The sequence below is a fragment of the Haliaeetus leucocephalus genome, unplaced genomic scaffold, assembly GCF_000737465.1.
Source record: "Haliaeetus leucocephalus isolate CR32 unplaced genomic scaffold, Haliaeetus_leucocephalus-4.0 Scaffold262, whole genome shotgun sequence".
In the NCBI taxonomy this organism is placed as follows: Eukaryota; Metazoa; Chordata; class Aves; order Accipitriformes; family Accipitridae; genus Haliaeetus; species Haliaeetus leucocephalus.
The window spans coordinates 5,717,314-5,734,743 of NW_010972698.1; the positions used below are offsets into that span (position 1 = coordinate 5,717,314).

The 17,430-nt window shown below is 41.1% G+C and overlaps 1 protein-coding gene across 2 annotated transcripts in view; it reads left to right on the forward strand.

Moving 5' to 3' along the window:
- GRIA3 (glutamate receptor, ionotropic, AMPA 3) overlaps nt 1-17,430 on the forward strand; it is a 152,821-nt gene that overhangs the window by 67,454 nt on the left and 67,937 nt on the right. For both annotated transcript variants that reach the window (XM_010568971.1, XM_010568972.1), the window contains exon 4: nt 907-1,094. In XM_010568971.1, coding sequence (XP_010567273.1) covers nt 907-1,094 — 188 coding nt within the window. The remainder of the gene's footprint in view (nt 1-906; nt 1,095-17,430) is intronic.

The window sequence follows — 17,430 nt, forward strand, 5'->3', positions numbered from 1 at the left end:
CACCCAGACTTGAAACAATTAGAACCGTGCAAAAAATGCAATTTTCTGACTCAAAACAGGTAATTCATCAAATTCCCAGCTACATACTATAATAAAGGGATGCAAATCAATGTCTGATGACTCCTACAGAGCATGATTTGAAGGAGATTACCATTCCCAGTTCCACCACCTTTCATTTAGGGACCTGACTTGAGTTCTGTCTGCCACTGAGGCACAGCTGTTCACAAGAAATGAAATGCTGTTTGCTTGTATAATTTCCCACTGTGCAGTCTTTGGTCATTCTGGTCATTGAGGCTGCTAAATGAGTTGGTATTACCTTAATGAAAGCATTGAAAGCGTGGTTAATGCTGCTAGACTCCATATTTAAAAACATTTTTTGAAATCAAAGTGAGTATCAGTAAAATACTCTCCTGTGGTTCGTGGCTCCAATAACCAGCACAATGACTTAATTGGCATTCTTGTGCAGTGCTTGGATCTTTGCCAGTTAATGACCCATTGCTGCAGTCTACACAGGCAAATTACCCCTTCTGTCCGGCTCTTCAAGCTGATGGACTTTTGCCGAAGTAATGGCTGCAGGCTCCTATTCTCCTGGCACGGACCCCAGCACGACCATAAACATCACTGAGAGGATCATAATATGATATATTGGACAGATTCTGATACGCCTCTTGGTAATATACCACCAAGCAATTCTGCTGAAGTCAGTGACTTTGGCAGTGGCATAGCTGAAAGAAGAAACTGGTCCCTACTCTGTTGCTCTCTCAAGTAATGAAGCACTTGCAGGCTATTAGCTAGTCTGCATCCCTTCAGATGATACAAGTTTTTGTGAACCCTTTGTCAAACATTCAAAATAGTTTTTATTTTTGTTCTGTTTTTAAATGGTTGCATTGTCTCTTCCCCCCACAGGATTTTCCATTCTTCAGGCGATTATGGAAGCAGCAGTACAGAACAACTGGCAAGTGACAGCCAGATCTGTAGGAAGCATAAAGGATGTTCAAGAGTTCAGAAGAATTATAGAGGAGATGGACAGGCGGCAGGAAAAAAGATACTTAATTGACTGTGAAGTAGACAGAATCAACACCATTTTGGAACAGGTATATACTTTTCAGAAATTGTGATCTCTCTGTGACAGACATTGTTAATGTTTCCAGAACTGTCTATTTCTAGAAATTAATTGAATATCCATTGGTATGCAAGTCCCAACAACCGGCTGATTACCTAGTAAAATTAAAATGCCTCAGTCATGCTCATAGTTGGTGGCAGCACTTAAATGTAAGCTACCAGGAAATGCCTCTGTGATATTTTTTCCCAAATGTTAATAATGAATTATTTTCAAGTAGGTTAAGAACTTAAAACCTCAGCTGCTAGAATAACATTACTGGCATCAGGGCTACTTGTAGGGATTGCAAGACAGGTGCAGTTTGTAAGGGGAACATGAAACAAGAAATAAAAAGCCAGTGAAGTAGTTTTGAATCATCTTAAAGAATTCCCAAATGGAAAGATTGCTAATGAAAAATTCAGCTGGTAGTCCAAATGGCTCATTAGCACTTTTTGGTACATAAAGCCCTTCCCTCTGCACAGCCAATGCTGTTGACAGGCTTAAATTGTGGGTGATAGTGTCTAAACACCTTTATTGGGGAAGATGCACTTTTGGGTGACTATTTTGCTATTGCATGGCCTTCCCAGTGTTTGCTTTGCCCCAGAGGAATGGCCATACCCTCTGGCCATCCCAGGGTGCTACCCAGAATGCCTGTGACACTGACTGTACTGTGCAATGTGCTTGAGGATGTGTAGTAACAGATATCTGCAGGGAGCAGAAGCAAGACAGTTCCTTGCTGCCTGGGCTCACAGCAAAGCTGATGTTGGTATGGAACCAAATCCATGCTGCTTGTTTATTTATAGGCATGTGGGAATTCACTTATGTTAAGACTGAAAAACCTCTGATTATTGCTACTTGATAAATTTTAACTGTGGGTTTATAGTATGGAATAGATCAAAAGTAACATTTAAATTTCATGAAGTATTAGCATATGTCTTTAAAAGGTTGTATTGTAAACTAGTAGCAAACTGACCTCACTGCCATAAACCCTGGGAAATGCAAAAGCTATATTCACTGAGTTCCTTCTCAAAATACTCAGTTCCTGTCAAGCCTTGAGGTGTATCACTGAGGGCCAGTCTGCAGGGACTGAGTTGCTGTAGTCACGGCCAGGTCCCATAGCTGCCGTTACAGAGGGCAGCAGGAAGGAAAGAGGCGCTCAAGAGAACGTAGCACGAGCTGATGCTGGTGCATAACCCTGACAGCTAGTATAGTTGTGATACTAATACATAGCATTGCATTTTACACTGTATTTTTAGTCAATATGGTGAGTGCTCTCTTTAGGGAAATTCATACAGCAAAGTGTAAGAAACTTCTTTTTTTTTTTTCTTTTCTTTCATTTGCTCATATTTTTGCAAAAGGTGCAAAACACCATACCCACAGCCCACTCTTCTGAAAATGATGCAGGAGAACACTCCTGGGCCAAGCTTAAATAGCTCTTTGGACCCACTCTCAGCTGGGGAACAGGCCTTTTGTTTGATCTTTGTAACTCCATTTACATTTAGTTCTCTCTTTTTCTTATATTGTGCAAGTGAGAGAAAAAAAAATAGTCAAAGCATTCCAGTGCCTAAAATGAAAGCTATATACCAAGCAAACCATATAGCAAAAAACTGGCAAACTCTTTTCTTCTGCAAGCATTCTGAATTCAAACCTAGTAAATTTGTAATTTTATTAGTTTGATTCAGCTTTCTGTCAATGTGATTAGCATCTGTGTAACTGAAGAATTGCTATTGGGGCCTTCAGGTTTCCCCAAACTCTACAGTACACTGTACAGTACTCCCACTTTTGCATAATTAGAGCCTTTCTGTTGTCATTATTGATTATATATAGCCCATCTCTGTACTGTTAAATGACTCTCTTTCTGTATTATGCCTGCTGTCCATCTTTTGAACTTTATTTACACAAAATTGTGACATTGCCATGAAATCTTTATCCTAAATTATCTCAAATATTTCTAAAAGATCTTAAAATTTTCTTGCAGTTGGATTTTAGGACTGTATCAACGTGTTTTAGCCAATCAGTTGAACACTACCAGTCCATTGTTTTGCAACCAAATCAGGCAGACATTTTCACACATAAATACTGTCATATATGTTGCCCTGTTGATGTAATATGACTATTTCTCCTTAATTTCATTGAAGATAATCATGAGCAAAATTGTTTAAATTTGCAGTATCAAAAATGGATTTAGAACTTTTTGTTTAGGAAACCAAGCTAGATAGTAAAGCAAACTAAACATACCTTCTGAGATACTCTAGTACTAATCATGTCTGTTTAGCAGTCTAACAAGAGGAGTCCAGTTATGCAGCACTTTTTTATGAGTATTGTCCCATTTATTTTACTGGGACCATTCACTTGACAAAGAATTGCCCAGGCAGCTCCCAGGCTGGTGCCTCTGGTGCTAAAAATACCTTCTGGCAACAATTCCCAGAGTGTTTTTTTATGTGATGCTGAAAAGCAATGACTTAAGTTTCTGCAGGGAAAGTCAGTAATGGTGGACCCCAGGTTGATAGCTGAACAATTACTGGTTTTAGGCTTTTCCTTCCATTTCCGCTGCTTACCTTGTTATCTTTGCATAAAGTAGTTAAAAAAAAATCTCACAAATGTGTGGTACTTAAATCTAGCCAGCCAGTTTGCTCAAGGGAATGGTGAGCCATCATCTTTCTAGTCAACTGTGTTTGCTGATAGCATACCATTGAGGGGAAGGATAACTCTGGATTTGCATATTTCAAATCTAGCATTTTATTGCAGTTTAGAAAGTCAAATTGGTGCTTTGTCGTGGAGCCTAGAAAGCCTGCTCAGCTAAGAGGCAGTCATGTCTGAGCACGTTAACAGCATTGCTGACTGCACAACTGCAGGTGGCTTTGAAGAGCTTTTTCCCAGTGGGAGCCAAGGGAAGCCGGGACTCTCTACCTGTTACGGCAGAGTACTGGTGGACAAATTCTGTCCCACAGGGGGTTGGCATAGGCTGCCTCAGCCCAGCTGCCTTTCCATCCCTCTCTCTTTTTTGGCCTCCTCAGGATCACAGCTTCAAAGGTCAACCCTCCCATCGCCTACTGGGAGTGATGCCTCCCTCCAGACAGGGGGTTTACTGTGGTCACTGTGGGGATGTGTGCCACCTGCCATTTCATTTTCTCACCGACAACAGCAGCGTTTGCTAGTGACCCTAGATTTCAGAAGCTTAAATAGGACTTATTCAAGAACAAAAGTCATAGCAGAAATAAACGGACTGTAAAACACTAAACAGTCTACACACGTGCTGAGTTTGCTATCAGACTTTTGGGCTCTTGGCCAGGCCGTTCGGCAAGCTTGTCAGTTCTCTGCTCCAGAAACTGCATATCATGGCTTTGTGTTGGTGCTTGGATTAAATGAGAGTGACCTCTTCTCCTGTATCAGGCTGGTCAGTGTGTGCAGTTCCCTTTGATGCTTTTTTCAACCAGTTCAAACCAGGGTATACCTCTCTTCCAAAAGTGTAGGCTTATCTAAAGACAGTTAAGCATCTGAGGATTTTCTTCAGAAACTTCAGGTCCTGCTGGAATATTCTGTACCTTCCTCCAGCGACATACAGACATGTGAATCAGTGACCTTGAGTATTCCATATGCCTTTAGCATCTGGCACATCTGTATGTCCCTATGTTTCCAAGATCTGAAACCTGTCACGTGAAGTATTTATCTTCTCAGGGCTGGCTGGTACCCAGGAAAGGATCTCTCCCACGTTGTTTCCCCCGTGGTATGTAAATGTAAGGTAGGGGAAAGAGGACACCTCAGCTCTTACTCTGCCTGGGTAACCTGTTTTGTGCCAGGTTTCACTCTGCAGTGCATCTGGTTTCGTTCCCCTTCCAGAGAATCTTGGGATGGGCCCCATATTGTGTCCTAGAGGTGGATACCCTGCCCGAATCACCTCTGGCCCTGTCTCTTCAGCTGCAGACTAAGGCGAAGCAGAGAGATTAATAGTCATTCTGTAAATTGCCATCTGTTTGTTCACTTGCCCTATAGTTCTATAACCGTTGAGCATGTGGATCCATATCCCTCCTTGCACAACAAAACTATATCCAATTTAATCATCTAGTGGCCTCTCAAGCATACAGATAGCAACACTTATGTCATGCAAAATTCATAAGCTCCCCACACTTCTTGTCCCTTGATGCTAAAATATTCCAGTATTCCTTCACAGATAGATATAAAATTTTGTTCTCATAAACAGAAGAACATTTTCTTCTGAGAACTAACAGTAAGCTTTAGCCTGTTCAACCGTGTATTTAAAGTCATGTTTTTCAGTTGAGAAATACGTTTTTCTTATTCCCAAGATAACAAGCTGTATTTCAGACTAGAGTGGCTTTATGTCCATTTAGAAGAAAATCTCCTGAGGGAAAATAAGGAGGAAGAAGCTCCATTCAGGATCAAAATGGTGAAACTTCACAAAAGACCTGTTTATTCCAGAAACTGCATGCTTTTATCAAAAGGGCACTATGTCCAAACATAGTCATAAAGGTTAGGCTCCAAGGCAATGTCTGTATTGAGTGGAGGCATCTCACAAAGCAGAAGCGATGTTACAGTAGAGAATGCAGTCCCCAAAATTTTACAATGACAGTCAAACTGTCAGAGAAGACTTGAAGTAAAGCGTCCGTAGGATTAAGAAGGGTAATCTGGTTGACTGAACTCTGTCCAGTGCAAGCACTGACTATGACTTGACCTTTGAGTCTGAAATTTTGAGATTAGGAAGATGGTCTGCAGGTTTTCAGAACAGCCACAGCTGCATCCCTCTGCGGAGCTGTCCAGATGTCAGAGGAGCGTGCTTACTGCACAACGGCTTTCACATTTGAGGTGTCATAAGAATAAATACAAAACTGCAGTATTCGGTTGACCAATAGTCATTAAAAACAACAACAATAAGGAAAAAATGTAAGTGGAAAAATCAACACCGCTTTCATGTAAGCTTCCTGGTTTATGTGTTACATTATAAACAGATAGTCTGGTGTGGGTTTGCCTGCGTTCTCCGCAGCAATTAAAAATATAACAACTGCCTATAAACACAGTGGGATGCTTGAAGGAGGAGCAGAGCTATGGGTAGCTTCAGCTTCTGCTTTGCTTGTGAACCCCAGTGACGCCGTGTCCTCTGACGGTCCTGCGCTGCGTGGAGCACAGCCTCCAGAGCAGCGTGCCCCTGCCACGTTTTCCACGGCCACGTCACAGCCCAATTTTACCCTCTGCGCGGAGCCGAGGAGAGGGTTCAGCTGAAGTTCCAAGAGAGTATCTGGTAACGTGCAGCGTTGTGTAACGTCACTCAGAAACTGGCACAGTTCATCTTTATGTTTCCAATGAACTAGAAACTTAAAATTTAGGACATGTCGTCATTAGGTGCCCATGAGTATTGTTGAAACCAAGTTCTGAAGCAGAATGAAAGGTCACTTCTTTCCCTTCACATCCAGAGAATTTCAGTAGCTCACAGGTCCGTAGGGCGTGTGGGGAGGAAGGGGGAATTACTTAGGTCAGTCAACCTCAGGACTGTAGCTGGCGGAAGGTAAGTAAAAAATGGGCATATGTCAAAAGCAGCAGTTGTATTTGCCTTAAAGGGCCTGCTCCTCTCAGCTGTAAAACTAATAAAGGGCCAGAGATGGATTGCTAAAGCAGAGAGAAGTAACATCTTGGGTTAACCTGCCCCACGTATAGCACAATTCACACGTACCTGAGGAGAGAATTTCTAGCTTGTAAATAGTAATGTCTCTCCAAAGCCGTCATCCAGACTTCATAAAGCAAGGCAGGTTCCAAATGACAGGAATTTAACAGAGTATTAGTCATCCTGCAGAATGACTGAGGTAATGGCACACAAAGCTTAGAAGTGTTCAAAAGACATTAAAGCACAGTTTTAAATGTATCTGATCAGTAACGCTAATAATTAATACAAAATGTCTCACCGTAAATGTGCAAGCTGCTGCATGTAGAAGACCACTGCCAAGCAGCTCCGGTTTCTTTTGCCAGAGGCATATGAACCTGAAGTCACCATTAGAGTTTTTATTTTTCCGTGATGGTGGCAATTACTCATTTTATGTTTTGTGATAATTCATGGGATATAAATGCACACAACAATGCACACACATGCATCTGCTTTTGGTGTTTTGCATATTTTTACCACAACATTGGTAGTATGCTTTTATGCAGTTACAGGCATATTTATATGGCAACCTTTGCATTGCCATTAAATGTCCAGAGAACCAAAATCTTTTCTCAGTTTTGCTGCTGCAAGTGTAGAGTCAGCCGTTATCCTGAACATTATCCTGGAGACAATATTTAAATTGATACCATTGTGCTCATAGAGAGATTGTATTTGCTTTGAACTTCAGTTAATAGGTAGCTGTAAAAGCACCGTTTGCCGCGTAGCACGCCTTTCTTTGCAGCTTTTCGGTGCACAGAATTTGTGCATGCGTGTTTGCCCTTAGAAAGCCCTCTGAGGGTCCCACTCATTATTTAGCCTGTGCCCACATCATATGAGCTGCTTCTGCAGCTGGCACTAATTGTTACCCTTGTTGACAGTCTCAGTAGAAAAGATGAGCCTGAGGGCCATTTGCTATAGCCTCTCACTCCTGCATTTGATGTACTTTGGAAGCAAATGTACACACTGATGCTTCTCATGCCATACCTGGACTGTGGGGAGAGGATTTGGCCTTTCTTTAGCTGTACTGGTATTTTTCAAAAACAACGTTCACAAGAAGTCTTTTAAAGATACAGAGTATTTGAGGAAAAGGGAGAGCTGGCTAGAATTTGCTGAACATGTGATCTTCTGAGTTTTTTGTCCCACTGCATTTGTCCATCTCCCCATCCCTAATAGCTCTGGGAATCTTTGTCACCTCTTATAAGCCCCGGCTGATTTTAAAATCCCTCACTCGCACATCTCTTCCAGGTTTTAAAAATCAGTGTTGTATAGAAGTTGCTTTGTTACAGTCCTAGCATTTAATGTGGTTCTTTCTTCTCCATATAAAGGATAAACCCTTTCATCTTAGCAGACATTACCTTAATTTCTGCATCTGTCTCTCAAATAGTTTAATGCTTGAAACTCTGCTTCTAACCAAAGGCTTTCCTTAATTAGTTTCCAAGGCAACCATCTTGGCAACAATTCAGATGAACCAACTGCAGGGAGAGGAAGGAAACACACTATCAAAATGAATAGTAATAGCACAATACCACTGTGCAAACAGGCGTTGTACATCACCAGAGACAGTGTGATAGTTCTGGTGTCTCATAAGTCCATTTACAAGGGAAGATGTCCTAACTCAGTAGAAGAAAAGCCGCACAAGAGCGTATGTCTTTTTTTCACAGCTGACTATGGCAGGATTAATGGCTTCAGTGCGATACGAATCATGTGTCTGGGGGAGGAAGAGAGCCACTGGTGCTTTTCAGGGCCCCTTGTGCACCAAAGTGTTCCCAAGTGCATTTTGTGACGCACTGTTAGACTACAGTTTAAATAGCAAGATTTTTGGAGTGGGGACCACCCCACTTGGCTTGTTTAGCCCAGATGCTGGCGGTGCGGTACGTAAGACACTAGCAACTGATAGCTACAGCCTTGCAGGGGGAAGTCCCTAAATATGAGGTCTCTAGGTGTGATCCAGAGCTATGGTGCATTTGCTCTGGGCTACAGATGGGTTTGGATCAGGCCCTGAGATGGGAAAGTACCATCCCAGTGCAAATCACTCGCTGCTTCTAATAATGCATTCATACGTGATTCCTGTCTCTTATCCCACTTTCATACCAGTGCAATCCCACTGGCTTCCGTGGAGCAGATTAAAGCTACCAGGGGCAGCCTGGGCTAAATTTACAAAGAATCGGGCCCTATACGTCATCAACTAAACCTCAAATCCAAACTCATCCCACAGTATTCAACGAGTAAGATGGAAAAGAGCATAACAATTTTAGAGGAAGTTAATGTTCCCAGGCTTAAAGAAAGCCCATGTTGCTAAATTAAATTTATTTGTGTCACACCATGGGTGTGCATGTGTAGGTATAATGGTGTATGAACTACTGGAAGCTCATTCTTCCAAAACGTGTGATGAATAAAATTATCAACAATATACATAGACCCTTAAATACACCCTGAGTATCTTCTGTCCTGGGAGAATGCATGTAAAGAATCAGAAAAGAAAAATATTGCTGTAACTTTATTACCTCATATAAGTAAAACGGCCTCCCCTGCTGCATAGGCTAAGTCTAGTAAAAATAAATTAACTCTTCGTAATCTCTTTCAGTTCCTGGTTTATGCACCAAGTTATACGGGGAATATTGCAGTGTGCTGTTTATAGTGAAGCAGAATAAACCTTTCACACTCCTTCAGAGCATTGAAAAGAGCAAATTGAATGCAATTCTAGTCACAGTAAAATTCCATTTACAATAAAAAATATAAGAAAAAGTAACCTTGTTTTTCCTAGAGGAGGTCGCACTGATGTTTGGGGTTTTTTCCTTAATTTCATAGGGCACTTAAAAAGGAAAGGAAATGCTCAAAAGGAAGAAAAAAAAAGAATGGCTACTCTTCAGTATTTTTTGGTCTGCTTGAAGGCAGTGCTCTGCAGTACAAAACCCTTTCCAAAAGATTCTCATGTGAGCATTGGGACTGAATTACTGCGACACTTCTGGGTTATATCCAAATAATAGTTTGAAGTGATCCTGACATGCAGTAATGGTTTATATAAGCAGAATTCTGTTTCCAAGGACTCTTGTTCAATTCCAGGAAATAATACTGAAATTTTACTCTGACATGCTGATGGAAGGTGTGGAGAAAATGGGAAATTTATGTATTTTTAAAATTAAAACCATGTGCCTCAGTTTACCTAATTTCTTCCTCTCTTCCCCTAACAGATATACATCCGTTTATATTTTGAGCAGCTAAGACTGAAGGAGTTTCATTTACCCTGTGGGATATGAGAAGAAGAAATGAGCATTGTTTATGTTTGTCTGTGATTGCAAGAGTGTACTCTTAAGAAAGTTCAACATACAGTTTCACAGTATTGAAAGCCAAAACTGACAGTTGGATATCATCTCTGGTGTCACAGGGATTAGGCGCACAATGCAAAGGTCACTAAAGAACTGCTTATTAATGATGTGGATATGCCTTCAAACTGTATGACAGTGCTGAAGCATTTGTGATTCCTGCAGAAGGTTTGGAAAACTAAGAATAAATGTAAGATTACTATTATTAACAGTCTTTGTGAAAGTGATGTTAGGTGTTGTGAAATTTAGTGAAGGATGCTAGTCTGGAAGTTAGTTTTGGTAGTGCTGATTTTGATACACCTGATGTGGACTTGTAGGTCTACAATGAGAGCATCCACAACTGCCGAGAAGCAAGGAGGCAGCATAAGTAAAGGGAACGTATGTGAAGTTGGGAATGAGGATGTCATTGTGATGGGACCATGTTACATGGGATAGGAGCTGGTTGCATTGCAGATTGAAGGAAATTTAATCATGAATGTTGCTAGGGAAAGGCAATCAACTCTAGCAGTACAGCCAGGTGCACATTTCTGAGCTAAGAATTGACTAAGAAGTACTGGTTTCTTTTGGAAACATGGTTGTGTGTCAGTGAAAAGCATGTGATGGTTACTGAAAAGCTTACCCATCTGAGCATTTAACATAAATTCCTGTTCGTTTGGGCTCTCTGGAGTATCAGAGCAGAGATAGCAGCAGTACCCGTTCCCTCTCAGGTTAGCAAAACCTCATGTCGCTTCTCAGGGGTGGTGAACTGAGGCTTAAGCAGCAGAAGATTTATTTCCACAGGGCCTTGACTGTCGCTCATCCGTGACACCCTTGACGGGGTGAGAAGCAAGATAGATGAATATTTCAGAATTTATCAGAAGCAGTAGGAAGACAGAATACAGTGACAATCTTTCCCATAAGGTGGGAACACTGAACCAGCAGATCTAGAAGAGGAAACCAATGAGGAGAGTACTGTAGCATGGTTTGTCAGTGTCAAATTAAAGCAATTCTGGCACTTAACACAGAAAGCTTATTGTGATTTGAAACTTCCTGTACACATTTAGGTTTTGGTTGTTTTTCTGTGAGATCTGAAGCCTATATGTGAAATTTCAGGTGAGTTTTGAACTTAAGATTTCACAGAGGCTTGAGAAAGCACTGGAACCTCTGTGAAATTACCTTGGATGTAAAATCACTCCATTATGAATATTTTTCAAGGGAGGATATTTCTCAAAGAATATACTAGAACTGTGTAGACGATTAAAATATTATCTCCTTCCTAAAATGATCTATGTGTGAAAATCACTGCTGCAGAGTAACATATTTAATTAAGTCATTTACTTCCCATGAAAACAACTGCACAATTTCCTCTAGAACACAACTGGATTTTTACTTTATTAATCTCACTCAAGAAGCTAAAGAATTCACTAATTAAAAATTTCTACAACATATCTCTTCAAGGAAGCTCTCTGGGAACAAGTATCTTCTCTTGGGAATATCTTGGCAAAATAAGGGGCAAAGGTCTTGGCAATTTTGAGTATCCCTTTCATACGCTACAAAGAATTTTTGTTATGATTGTAACAGCCCCCTATATCTGATCTTGGTTTTAGTGAAATAGCTTCAAGTGATGAAGGGTAGCTTAAGTTTTGATGGATTTTGATATGAAGGTCTTTGTATTGAAAGACATGACTTGTGAAGAGAGATGCAGTCCTGAGAGATATAACACTGTTCTCATCTGTCTAAACAAAGAAGAGATTTTGATATAAAGAAAAGTTTATTTAATGAATTTTCTTCGGCTTACAGAGTAAATAATTGTGATTATGAATGTCAGTTACCAGGGATCATAAAACTCTTCATCTCAGTGTCCTCCAGGGTCTGATGTTTTGCAGTAGAATATGTCCTTTAACAATAACCGTGCCAACAGATTAGTTAATCTGACAATATTGCTAAGTCACACAAAGGAAAATGAATTTAGGAAAATTGTTTCAGGGCAAAGAAAATTCACAGAAAACTTTGTCATCACACTGAAAGAAATGAGGAGAAAGTATCATGCCCTCAGAACCTACGTTGCAGTTGTAATTTTTTTCCTAAGTAATTTCCAATGTAACCTTCTATGTACAAATTTAATGCATATTCCACTACACAATCTTCAATCAGCAAATGTCAGATTAGTTATGGGAAAAGAAAGTTTAGCCATATGGAGGGAGAACAAAGTACAATACAGCTTTCAGATGTTGCATTTAATTACCTTCCAAGGACTAACATGCACAACCACCATCTATCTGGAGATGGCCTAGAAGTAAAATTTCACTCTTGATGTGACTATCATCAAGGAGAGAGGCAAGGGAGAGAAGGGCACAAGAAGGGGGCCAGAGGGGGAAAACTTTAATAAAATACTTCAGAGGCATCTCAGATCCCTGTTTCCAATATGTGCATTTCTGTCCCCTTCTTCTAGGAGCTTCCTGTTCTCTGGGAGATTATCTCCCATGAGAGATACATTGCAGAAGAGCCACAAGCTGTTTGAAGAATGTTTTATAAGCCCAAACAAATGATCTTGATACTGTGCTATATAGGAAAGTAGGATTTTGGTTATGAGGTGTAGTCACAAATGTCTAAGGTGGCAGAGTTGCATGGAAGGAGAATTCTTAGGTCCATATACTGCACAAAAATACGAAATCCAGCAACTGGGACTGTGTATGGATTTGTGAAATTCCCTAAAGGACATGATGCCTCTGAAATGGTGGATGAATTAATCTCAACTATATATGCAGTTATTTTTATCTGTAACAAATAATACGTGTGTGGAATCTTCATCTTAATATTTAATACAGTCTTCATTTAATATTTAACTCAAATTTAATATAGTACTCATTCTTCATATAAATGAAATCATTGTTTACTGCATATTTTACAGCAGCATCACAACCCCTGGTAGCCAGATTCCCATCCCATTAATACTAAGTGAAGAAATAAATCTCCTTCCCTGGTTTGCACTACAATTACAGTCATGAGGTTTTGACCCTTTGTATGAGGAAAGCCGCTTCTACCGAACGTGGAAATGGCTTTATTTCCGTGGAATTAAAGGCAGGACAAGTATCACCTGTTTGGCTGTGACAGACCAGCACTAGTTTGACGTATCTTTTGCCACCACAGGACTGCGCTTCCTTTGGAACGTCATGTATTGGTGCTGGGGGTGGTGGTATGATAGAAAGAGACAAAATCGTGACACCAAAAAAGCAATTTTTTGTGAATTTACTGAGGGAAGATTGAGTCTTGTCTAGTGTTTACAATCTTCAAAGGGAACTCGCTCTTTCTGCAGGAGCTTGTTTGTAAATTGGGAAACAGGGGAGTGGGCTCTACAGACTTACGGAAAGATGGATCTGCTGAGGTTATAAGGGATCTTATTTTTACTGTGGCATCTGATTAGATGAGGAAAATCCTGTTCACATTTCAGGAGAGCTTTTATTTTCTGTTCTCCTATTTATCCTACTCCTATCTGGAAAATTTACATGACAAGGGGTGACCTGTGCGAAGTAAACATAGCGAGGAATGATTATGTATGGCTGTCAGATCCTATTGCACCTTTACTGACGCGGTAACGCTGTAGAAGGTAAGTACGTTGCTGTCAACAGCGCAGTGACCCCGGAGAACTGAAGTGCCGTGGCTGCAAGTCCCACCGGCAGCTCCCCCACCGCGGCGAGGGCCTTCGGAAGCGGGAGGGAGGCCAGGGAGAGGACTCTCTTTTCCAGCTGAGGGGCTTCTTCAGTTTCTCCTTTCCTTGAGTGGTAGAAACAGAGCAGAGATACCACTCAAGATAAGCTGAACATCCTTGCTAATGCACCGACGAGAACTTTGCGGGGCTTGGCTTCAGCTTTTATTGAACGACTTGGATTGTCACCCCGATACTCTGTTCCTCTCCTTTCTTAAGTGTGTCCTGAAAAACAAATTAGCCAGTGCCACTGGTCCAATAGGGTGCTGCATCACAGGGCACAAGTTTTCAGTCGTTCAATCCAGTATCGAGTAGGAGCTGCTCAGATCTGGGATAAGCTTTAAGTAACTCTCATCCTCAGAACAGAAATGGTATGAATAGGGATAGAAACTAGAAAACACCTGACCTGATACCCAGGAGAGAAAAGTGTTCTCCACAACAATTTAGTCTCGCCAGACAGTTGTTGCTGTGCTTGATAGCCGTGCTGTTCCCACAAAGTGCAATCAACACTGATAGCTGATCCTGACGATGCTGTTGAAATTTTTTTAGACCTGAGTCCGTTTCTCTGTTTTGCTTGTTTGCTGCTGAAAAGAACGAATCATGCCATCACTTCTGGCATTTGCACACTGCTTTGAAGGCAAAGGTGTCATAATTGTATTTCTATAGCAAGGTGTAAAGGCACATTACTGCTCAACTGGAGGTAGCTAAGCTCTCCTGTCCTCGGAAACTTACAAGTATACTTAAAAATCAGTAGAAATGCTTGAAGTTAAATGTGGGCTTTTTGCAAAAGTGGAACCCATATTAACGCATGAAAACTGAACAAAGACAACAAAATCCTTTTTTACTCTGAGCTTATAGGAAATCTCATTCTTCTTGCTGTCTTTTTAAAACCTGGGAAAGAAGACTTCTAGAGTTAAACTGCCTCATTGTTCCCAGATATGGTCGAAATGGAAAGACACATTACAGCAGGTCAGATCTCTGCCTGTCATTCCAGTTAAGTGGCATATTTCTGCCACTTGTCAGGTATGAAAAGCACAGTAAAAATCTTTAGACCTTCTTTGTGGCAATACTGCCTGTCAGCATCAGTATTTTATGTTATGGAAAGATCTAATAGACTCATAAAATATCAGGGATTTGAGCTGTAGATGAGGTAGTCTGTACTCTTGTGATCTAATTTTTTTCTTTCTTTTTTCATTTGTAAATAAAGGATGATAAATAACTTTGATTAAACAGACTAAACTGACCAGATGGCAATGGATTCAAATGAAGGGAAGATGAGCTCCAAACAGGTATTAATTGGACATGGTAGTTTTCTTTTCACAGCTGCCAAAATCGTGATAGCTACTTCTCTAGGTAAAAGTGCAAGCGTATCCTCTTAGCTTGTATTTTTCAATGACTCTCTAAAATCAAAGCCCACAGAGGCAGTAAGGTGGATTTAAAAGTGACTGAGCTGCTGGGCTTGGAGGGTTGTGATCAGCAACACAAAGGCCAGCTGGAGGCTAGTTACTATTTGGAGTACCCTAAGGGTACTGGAGCTAATACTGTTTAACCTCTCTATTAATGATCTGAAGGTTATGGGATGGAGTGCACTCTCAGCAAGTTTGCAGATGATACCAAATTAGGAGGAGTGTTTGATACACCGGGTGGTTGTGCTGCAATACTTTGACAGGCTGGTGAAGAGGCCAGAGAGGAACCTCATGAAGTTCAACGAAGGGAAATGCAAAGCCCTGCACCTGGGGAAGAATAACCCCATGCGCCAGGACAGACCGGGTAGAGGATTCCTGGCTGGAAAGCAGCTCTGCAGAGAAGGACCTTGGAGTCCTGGCAGACAAGTTGAGCAGAAGCCAGCACCGCACTCTCACAGCAAAGGCGGCCAACAGCCTCCTGGGCTGCGTAGGATTAGCACGGTCAGCAGGTCAATAGAGGTGATCCTTCCCCTCTACTCAGCGCTGGTGAGGCAGCATCTGAAGTGCCGTGTACAGTTCTGGGCTGACTAGGACAGGAGAGACATGGATGTCCTCGAGCAAGTCTAATGAAGGGCCCCTACGACGATTAAGGGACTGGAGCATCTGACATACAAGGAAAGGCTGAGAGAACTTGGGTTGTGTAGCCTGGAGAGGAGGACGCTCAGGGGGAATATTAACACTGTCTGCAAGTGCCTGATGGGAAGGAATGAAGAAGATGGAGCCAGACTCTTCTCGGAGAGTCTCACTGAGTTTCAGAGTCTCAGCGATGCCCAGTGGCAAGACAAGAGGCAAGGGCACAAACTGAAATGCAGGAGATTCTGTTTAAACATAAGAAAATCATTTTTACTGTGAGAGTGGTCAGACACTGAAACTGGCTGCCCAAAGAGCTTGTGGAATCTCTGTCTTTGGGGATATTCAAAACCTGACTGGACACCATCCTGAGCAGCCTGCTCGAGCTGCCCCTGCTTTGAGCTAGGGGGTTGGAATAGACAATCTCTGCAGGTCCCTGCCAGCCTCACCTGTTTTGTGACTTCCTCCATCCGTGAAAGAAAAATTCTCTTTCCCTTTTATGAATCAGAGACAAACCGTTGATATTTTTAAAAGACAAAATATGACTGCTCAGTCCCACCTACCAAACCTGCACTATTCTTCCACTGCTTGATTTCTCTTGAGCCCACAGTCTTGTCTTGTGTTAGCCCATTCTTTCCTTGCCTCCAGTCTGTTATTACTGTTTACCTCTACACTCTGTTCTTACCATTCTAGTTCCTTGTCAAGTCCTTGGAGAAATACTCCAGCAAAACCCCCGGATCTGTCTCAGTCACTACTGTTTAAAATGGCTTCCCTGCCTTGACTTTCATCTAAGAGTTCAAGAGTCTCCTTGTAATGTTGCCTTCCCCCTTAACTCCAACATTTAATTTTCATGGCCAAAAATCCCAGATCCATGTTCTAGACCAGGAACTAGCCGTGGTTGTAATTTGAGTAGGGAATAAGTCAAAAGGTAATGGAGTTAATTGTGAGGTTAGTGTTGAAGTTATTTTGCTTCCTCTTCACTGCCCTTCCTCTTAGGTGTTGTGTAGCCTTTGAGCTACATCATGAGAGAATCATCATTACTGCTTTAGAAATATCACGATGCTCCATACCAATGTAATACTAGCCAGTTAATCTCTACAATGCTATCTTCCAAAACTGTAAGAAAAATGTAAAAACTAAGGCAAAAAAATTTGTAGTTGCCTATTTATTATCACGATGACTGACGCAGTGGAAATGAAGTTGTCTTTATGCTTTCATTCAAAAAGTAACTTCCCCAGGCAAATGAAAAACTAAAATTGGCAATGCTGACTTCATTTCTCAAATCTGGCATATAGGTCTGTACTTCCAGTAAGGCTGGTGCTGGCCAGCAGATTTTACTTTTCTTTTAAACCCAGTTACATTTTAATTATGTTCCCTCTAGATTTTCTCTTAATTCATTGGAAATATCCGAAGAGTTAATTAAAAATACAAACTTTATTTGATTCAGTATCAAACCTGACATTATGATCTTTTTATCTACAAGGCAAGAATTATGTGGGATCAGAAGTCTGAATTATTCATGATAGTTTCCAGCCATTTTTTTTCCCCTCCTCCTTTGTTCAGTATAAAATCTTATAAGCTTTTCTTTCAGTCAAGGTGAAAGCAATATTAAGTCTCGGAAGTGCAACTTACCAAAG